General features: G+C 34.1%; 1 protein-coding gene across 1 annotated transcript; it reads right to left on the bottom strand.

The window, feature by feature from the left end:
* Positions 1–395: 395 nt before the first annotated feature.
* LOC146528217 (uncharacterized) lies at positions 396–6,381 on the bottom strand. The gene is made up of 5 exons (XM_085203539.1): positions 2,600–6,381; positions 1,948–2,058; positions 1,523–1,620; positions 1,067–1,126; positions 396–496 (listed from the first exon to the last, which is right to left on the bottom strand). Exons 1-5 carry the CDS (start codon positions 2,677–2,679, stop codon positions 438–440), a joined length of 408 nt encoding a protein of 135 aa, XP_085059665.1. The 5' UTR covers positions 2,680–6,381; the 3' UTR covers positions 396–437.
* Between the last annotated feature and the right edge of the window lie 2,144 nt (positions 6,382–8,525).

The raw sequence follows: 8,525 nt of genomic DNA, 5'->3' as shown, positions 1-8,525 counted from the left end.
TGTTGTTTGGTCAACGTGTTCTCTGGTAGTAGTGAATTCGATTGTAGACTAGGGCTATTATGAAATAAAGAAAAAATATTATAAAAAATATCTATAAATATAATTAAACTGTAAATCGCTGTCTGTACTGTGAAAAACTATTAGTTGGGGCATTTATTGATGTGATAGAACACAATATAATGTATTTTATTTTCTTGTCTGCTTGTCGGATTATCGGTTTGTCTGTTTGTATTGTACGTTTGTGCATGCTAACTACAGAAAAGGCTAAACCGATTGAAGTAAAGTATTTACTATTATATTTTGACAATTTTGACATTTAGTGTTAGTGTTATTTAACTCGGTTTATAAGTAAAAAAGTGATTTTTTATATATTTTGGAGAATAAAAAATTAAATTCTTTGTTTGTATGAAAATTTTATTACAATATAAAAACAGCTGTCAGTGATCTACCATAACGTAATATTGGTCCAAAAAGTAGTCATCATCATATGGATAGACTGAAAAAGAAAACACAGTTATATATTAAATTAAGGCACGTTTATATATTAAAAAATCATTTAATATATAGAAAAATATTAAAGATGTACAAATTTAATATTTTCATATCTTCGCTCTGGTGACGCAAACCGCGGCGTTGAGTTCCACCACTGAACACGTAATGCCTCTAAGATTTTGCAGAAATTGGAAGTAGAAGTGTCTTCATGGAAGTAAAATGTCTTAACACTTGGATCTCAGGTTCCCTCTGTTCGGGATATAGCGTAAAGTACAAAAAGTTTATGTTGAAATACAACATTTTATAGATTTTATGGTGCTATTGTAGTGCAGTTAGAAAATAATTTATTTCACCGAGTCAAATCAACCGTGTGACTTTCGTGTAAAGTCAAATTCTGTCAAATTGATTGTATTTTTATAATGATTAATTAATCAGCTTCACGCAGTATCCTATACACAGCAGGTAGAGGGAATCTAGTGTTAAGACACTCCGTTTTTTGTGCCCGAATTTTGTGCCCTCTAATATTATTTTTTCTTGTAATATAATGTGTACATATGTAATTGGGTGTACTCACGTAAATATTCCGTTAATTCTGAGACGTTGAAACATTCTCCCATGTGGACTACTTGCCATACTGTAGTATTAAACATATTTCGTTAAAATATTTCCTAATAACCTTAGATTAAATAATAACAGTCATTTTCTTTATTGTTATTGTGATATAGACATGTGAAAAAGTGGCATTTTGTGACTGACTCACTCATCGAAAACCACCATCTAACATTACACATTACCTACCTAACCCACTTTTAGATGACCTGAATCAAATGACTTGATACTTGGTAGTATGTCTGCATATGCAATAAAATATTCTATAATTAATTAACATCAAAAAAGACAAAAAACACAGAACGTAAGTATATAAAGCAATTTTTATGGCCTCCACAGTTCTGCGCAAAGTGGAGAGCGAAGTGCCTCAATACTAAGTACTCTAGTGGGAAGATAAAAAAACATTAAAACATATTCTCACCTTCATATCTCTCCATGCAATTCACGTAGTCTAAGAGACAATAGTTTTTGAATGTATGATAAACATAATACAAGGTTCTTCCACATAGACTTCCTGTGCTATAAAATATTTATATAATTAATACTAAAAATGCAAAGTTCTTAAATGTTATTGAATAACGTACTAGGTGGCGAAACCTAACGCCGCCTTTTGGCGAACAAGGTATTATGAAAAAATGGCTTCTCGTGTTTCTCCGTGTAGCATAACAAATAAAGGGAACTTAGTATTAAGACACTCCGTCCCCCAATAACTAAAATGTTTATTGTAGAACTCGACGCACTCCTTAGTCTACTGTAGCGGGAAAATGAATAAAAATAACAAAAGATAATAGTTAAATACTATCAAAGAATAATAACTAAATAATATCTGTATATTAATATATTTACTCGTAAGCTTTTAAACAGTAGTGCGCTAAGTAATCGCAGTTCTCCTCGAACGATATACGCATTGGCGTAGTTCTGACGAAACGTCGGCGCGTCGTCGTCGGTTTTGTAAATCTACAGGAAATTGTTAAATAGAGAAAATACAATAAAATATATATAATACACACATATGATGAACATACAGCAAGGACAGAGAGAATCTAGTATAAGACACTTCGCTTCTCACTTACGTCGTATCTTTTGAGACATTGAGGATTGAGTGGAGGAGCTTAACGCCCCGTTTTATGTTATTACCAGAGAGAGAATACTCGTATGGAAGCTGTGTAAATAGTAGGGGAATATATTATCTTGATCTACGCGCTCTAGTGAAGCAAAGCGTTCACCATGCAAAGTTTCAAATGCGGGTAGAAAGTGGAGAACAGAATATTTCAGCACCAGGTTTTTTGTTATATGAGATAAAATGTAAAGATGATCGGAACGTAATCATATATGTAAGGCTATCTTTATTCTTTTTCTTTTACAATTAAACTTATTTAATATTGTAATAAAAGTTTAATAATATGACATGTATCACTTAATCTCATTACTATAACATCGTGAGATCTGTACATAGGCGTATTTGAAAGTCTTTTTTATTCTTTTTTTTTATTTTTACCTTTCCTTTTCCATTTTTCCAGCGCTACCTTTGCTTGGCGCACTGGGTTGCACAGGATCCAAACCCGTAAAATCTGGCATCTGAGAGATCCCCTGTCTTCTAATTTCTTTGTGTTCTACACTGTGTTCACTGGTTATTAATATAACTATAAATATAAAAATTAAGTAAGTTGAAAATCATGGTAAGAAACACAAAGGGAGATTTTAAATGACGTTCAACAAGACGTGATACAGGAGGAAGCATAAGGACCCCCTTTAACTCGTTTATGAGGAGGATCAAAACAAAAGACGAGGTGAGAGGTATATGCAGAGTCCTTAGCTTTTGGCATTCTGGCTACCCCGCTAAAGATGAAAAAATATTTGATTTTACTCTTGAGCTGCTCTTCATTATACTATATAACCCTATTGCTCTCGTTAGGCAAAGTCTCAAGAAGAAAGGAGACTAGTGTCTTGATATTCGGAATGAAGATCAAGTTTTAATTATTACTGTGGAAACAAAAATATCATAATGGGAACGAAGTGCCTCAACGTGAGGTTCCCGCTGCCTGTCTTGCTGTTTGCAGGGTACAGTGTGAAGCCAAGAAAATAAAAAAATAATAATATAGTTGGAGTAGTTGGAGTAGTTCCATACTGTACACTCACAGGGCACTGCACCCGACAATCCCAATCCCAAAGAGACAGAGAAGTACGGAAAAGAAGAACTGCTGAGATGGTCGTGGCCTTCTTCCTTCTCTTCTCTTTAATTTTTTACAATGGTTTAATTGTATGAAAAATGGTCACATTTTGGTTTTAGAGTGTATACGATAATTATATACAAGCCTTGTCTTTAGGTTCGGTTCCTTACTTGGGAAATGGTTATATTTCAAAGTTGAAATCTTAACGGTGGGTTCTTGCTATCTATCCTGCCATATGTGGGGTAAATTGGACCTCAAATAAACATTTACTTACCAAGCAAAATAATGCTGCACTGATTTATATTCAATATTAATGTCATGATTTTTCTCTTTTTTGTATCTTTACATAACATACCGATACCAAATTTTATATTAAGACTAGGGCGGTGCCCGCTATTTGTTATTTGTGGACTTTAAGGAGAAAATACAAAAATCTCTTTATTCCCGCTTTGGCAGGAGTTGTGACAAATGATCTTTTAATGCCTACATGATAAATTTCAACTTTCTAAGTCCAGTAGTTTCGTTTCTGCGTTGTCTGTCAATCGAAGAAAATAAGAAGAGTGGAAGAGTATTGTATGTAGGTATAGATTATCTATAAATAATCACATAAATAACGATTAGTATTTTTAGTTAACGATTAGAGTTTTAATATTTTGTTAACATTGCTAGTATAAACAAACTACTTGTAAGAACTATAAGTTTCTTATTAATTTAGAACTAAAATAGTAGAAAAATTATTAGTACGATATTTAATAACGTCTATTAATTTTCTTATTTTTAAAATAAATTTACCTTGAAATTGGATGCTAAAGCTAATCAAACGTATTGTGTTGATTTAAACGTATTCTTATAAAAGGCTTTCGTGGCGCAGCGGCATAGCGTCTGCCTGTAATCGTGACGGTTGTGGATCTGATTCTCACTTGTGGCAAGGAAGAGCGTGACGTTGGGTTTCACCACTCTTATTAGGTAACGATAATTGTGCGGAAGGGAAGTGAAGGGAAAAGAGTGTCCTAACACTGAGCTGCCTGCTATTTGAAGAATACAATGTGAAGCTAAAAAATATTCTTTAATAATATCGGCAATACAGCGGTAATATATTTACCCAATACACAATGCCTCCAGAATTTGGCAGAAAGTGGAGAACTGAGGGTCTTAACACTAGGTTCCCTCTTCCTACCCTGCTGTGTGCGGGATACAGCGTGAAGCTGATTTATTTATTTATGTTTTTATTTATATTACCTTACTACTTATTTACTTGTCTACACTTCTAGGTTAATATTATAAAGCGGAATAACTGTTTCAAGCAATACTGGTTTTAATTGAAAATTTCTTTTTTGTTATCATCCATTTATCACGTCAATTTTCCCAATGTAACTATAGGTACTTGTAGTTAGACTTAGAATTACCTCGGGTAATCAGAATGTGCCACATAACATCAGAATGTGTCATGTGTCATATACAACATTTAGTTTTCTGCTTCTGAACTAGGGGAAAGCTAGAAAGTATAAGCAAAAAAATTAATAAAGGCGTTTAGTTTATTTCTCTCTCTCCTGTGCATTATTAGTCCCACTGTGTCCAGTGTTTTCGCCCCACTTCGCTTGACTCTCTTAATGATAACCGCCCATCTCATCTTCGGTCTTCCTCTTCTTCTGGACCTATAGATGTTCAGGTTCATTGTGACATTTCCGATATATTTAGATTCAAAAACAAAAACATCACAATTTAATGTCAATTAACTTTTCTGAGTCTGAGTCGTTATTTATTATGAATGACAGTAACACCCGACATCTGGATCTCCGGGATAAGGAATAATTTAGCTAAATTTTACAAAGATCATCTCTTAAGAGATTTACGCCATTTGCATATTTTCAGACGCAAATTCCTTTGATACTTATACAGATTATGAAGGCTTTGTGTATCAAACGTTATGTATATAATCATTTACAATATTTACAACATCATTTTTTTTGTATTCTTAACATTTTTGAAGGAAGGAACGTACTTTTTTAGAAAACATACAAAAATTGAAATCCCATCGTGGCGCTGGGGCAAGAGTGTGTGACTGTAAACGAAACAGGTTATGAGTTCGACTCTCACTGGAGAAAGTGAAATATATATTTTTTCATTTCCTCGCTCTAGTAATGCCAACAGGCAATGCCATCGCATTTTGGCGGAAATCGGGAAACACAAGTGGGGACGGAATTCGAATTCTAAATAATATACCTAATGCACCACAACTTCCATTGAATATTTAATTTCCTCGAGTGGTAATCGAACCCACAGCCTGGCCTCATATATAATAATAATATTAAACGTAAAGTAACAATACAAGGATGTCACAAAAAGAACAGCCACAAAAAGTACTCCACCTACTAACAATCTGTAAATGGAAATTGTCAAAATGAAAGCTCGACATAAATTCGACTCACTTCCACCGGCGTAATTATGTAAGCCTTTGTCCACTTGCGTTGTGTAGCTGTCTTTGGCGTTTTTGGGATTAAAATATTAGGGGACTGTTGTTTTGTCTAAGAATTTTAAATTATTTTGTCCTTCCCATTGGGATACATTTGCAAAATGTTGTATATTTTTAAGTTTCACGCTATATTCCGCTTTTAAAAATTGAGGGAGAAAGAGGTTAGTGTTAAGCTTAGGTCTTCTCATAAATATATTCTTAAAATTTAAATAAAATCCGTTGATAGGACGGACTCACCCTTCCTGCACGACGAACACTAGTGACATATTTATGTAACTTGACTAAATCTTATATATAGAGATAAAAAATATTTTGACTTTCATATTTTAAGTAATTGTACATTTTAAGAATTATAAGAGAGTCCACCGCAAGATCTAAACGTGCATTCTCATATAAGCTAAGCGTATGCAACATTGCGGCGCAATCGGTTGAATATAACTCGTTGAAAATTCAGTTGCAAAATTTTACATACGACACATACAAGCGAACAAAAAAACTGCGCAGATAAACATTAATATAATGAAATATAATATGAAAATAATTTAAATATAGTTATTTCCGGGAGTCCACGACTGCAGGGTTTCAGGGCAGTTGCCGTCTAATAAAAAAAACTCAGTCTAATATTATACAATAAATAATATAGCCGTCGATATATATATAAATAATAATAAACATCACTTTTTTCTTTTCGTGCCCATTCTCCACATTCTTCTACAGAGGATAGAAGCATCCATCGACTAAAGAATCAGTTCGTTTTGTGAATTCACGATTGGTGACGACAAAGCGTACTAATTCTAATATCGGTGAGGTGCTTTTCTTCTTTCTTCTTTTTTCTATTTCTTCTTCTTTGTTTTCTTAAAATGGTTTATGTATAGAAATTTAGAAATATATTTTCATCAAATAAATTAGTTTTATTAAATAAATTAGTAGAGGCCGTCGTGGCGGCACAGGTATGGCTGTAAACGTGACGGTTGCGAATTCGATTCACACTCGAAAGGAAAAAATAGGAAAAGTAGCCTCACTTTGAGATGATAATTAACTGAGTCAACCAAACTGTTTTTATTTAAGTATAGTGCAGTTACATCTTTTTTAACTCCCACTTTTGGCGAATAAATCCCTCTTTTTTACTTAAAACGTCGAGTAATCCCCCTTTTCTCCAAGATAAAATCTGGCAACGCTGGTACATATGTTGTATTTATTCTACGAGAATAAATCCCAAAAAAGATACCGAAATCAAATTGAAATCCCTTCTATTTGAAAGAAGTTAAACCCTTTATGCCGTTATGAAAGGTAGTACCTAAGCACCTAATATCGCAACTAAGATTATTCAACTGACCTCAGTCTGCAAATTCCCGACACTTCATTGGAAGGCCTTTGAAAGGGATTACCTCGATTGTAAAGAATAGGTGGATTTCAAGAATTGTTCGTGAATATTTTTAGACAAAACTTTGTGTTAGAAACGTTTGAAAAATACATAAAAAATAAACAAAAAATATTATTGAAGCCAGTCGTGGCGGAGGGGTACTAGGCTGCGACTGTGATACCCTCTGCCTGCCTACCTCTGGCTATGTACTGGATAGAAAATGAATAAAAAAGAAACAAATATATAAAAAAATTGAGCTTAGCTTTATTTAATCTAATCTAGACGTTATCTACTTCATCCCGAAAATTATCCTGGAAATGAGAACGGAACGGAGCTAATTAAGCTGGTTTTACCTACCCTGCTATGCGGGAAAAGCGTGAAAGACATTTTTTTTAAAAGAACAATAACCTGAGTTATAAATTTTGACCGTGATATAAAGAGATAAAACGCAAACCAGCTTTATTCTCTTTAAATCATTTGATTCACATTACGCAATCGACGCTCGCTTTGTAACGTTTGGGAAATGTGTGGGAACTCGCATTTGCCAGTTCAGCCGTAACTTTAACATCTACATTTGCGGGCGATGTAGATTTAAGTAAAATTTAAAATCTCGTTATTGTAACATCATGGCCAGGCTGTCGTATCGCAGCGGTACGTTGCGGGTTCGATTCTCATTCGGGGGAATGAACTAGTTTCATTTCCCCGCTCTGGTAACAGAAAAAAGCGTTACCAAAACATGGGGAATAAATATATTAAATATTTCATTCTCCCGAGGTGGAATCAAATCCACAACCATCGCGTTTAGAGTTTACGCCTGTGCACCTGCGCCGTGACGGCCTCAATTTAATTATATAATTTCTCTACCCATTCCTCATGGGAGGTGTTTCTTTAGGCAGAGTGCCAGAAGTACAATGCGGGCATCTCTTGCTCTACACTCATTAAAAATTCAAAATCCACAAGATACTTGCGTCAACATGTTTATATTTTAATATTTTATTTTAAAAAATGTAAATAATATGCTTGAAAATCTACATTTTTAAAAAAATATATATATTTAGTTTTATGCGATGTCAAAGTAGTAAATGAGGCAATAGTGGCGCAGTCTGAGAGACCCTGAGTGTAAACACGTTTGTTCTTGGTTCCATTGTCACTTGTGGGAATATAATATTTTCTTTTACCTGTTCTGGCATTTAATACTGCCATTGAACACTACTGAATTCAGGTAACTTGGTAATTGGCGAAGGCAGTAAGTGGCGGACGGAGTGTCTTGACTCAAGGGTCTGTATTTATAAAAGACTCTCAACTCTGAGATCAATCTTGAGAGCGATTTCAGAGTTGAGAGTGGTTTATAATTACGGACCTGCGTTGTCACCAGAACGAGGAAATAAAAATATGAAATATTTCATTCCACGAACCC

Source organism: Heliconius melpomene, chromosome 19 (genome assembly GCF_056956725.1).
Source record: "Heliconius melpomene rosina isolate 202511_hmr_F chromosome 19, ASM5695672v1, whole genome shotgun sequence".
Lineage (NCBI taxonomy): Eukaryota > Metazoa > Arthropoda > Insecta > Lepidoptera > Nymphalidae > Heliconius > Heliconius melpomene.
Note: the sequence above shows the minus strand (reverse complement) of the source record. Positions and strands in the feature narration are given on the sequence as shown.

Coding starts and splice junctions, on each gene's coding strand:
- LOC146528217 (XM_085203539.1), bottom strand. CDS start 2,679: ATGCCAGATTTTACGGGTTTGGATCCTGTGCAACCCAGTGCGCCAAGC. Junction 2,059..2,599: donor GGAAAAATGGAAAAGGAAAG/GTAAAAATAAAA, acceptor AATTTCCTGTAG/ATTTACAAAACCGACGACGA. Junction 1,127..1,522: donor TTGCATGGAGAGATATGAAG/GTGAGAATATGT, acceptor TTAATACTACAG/TATGGCAAGTAGTCCACATG.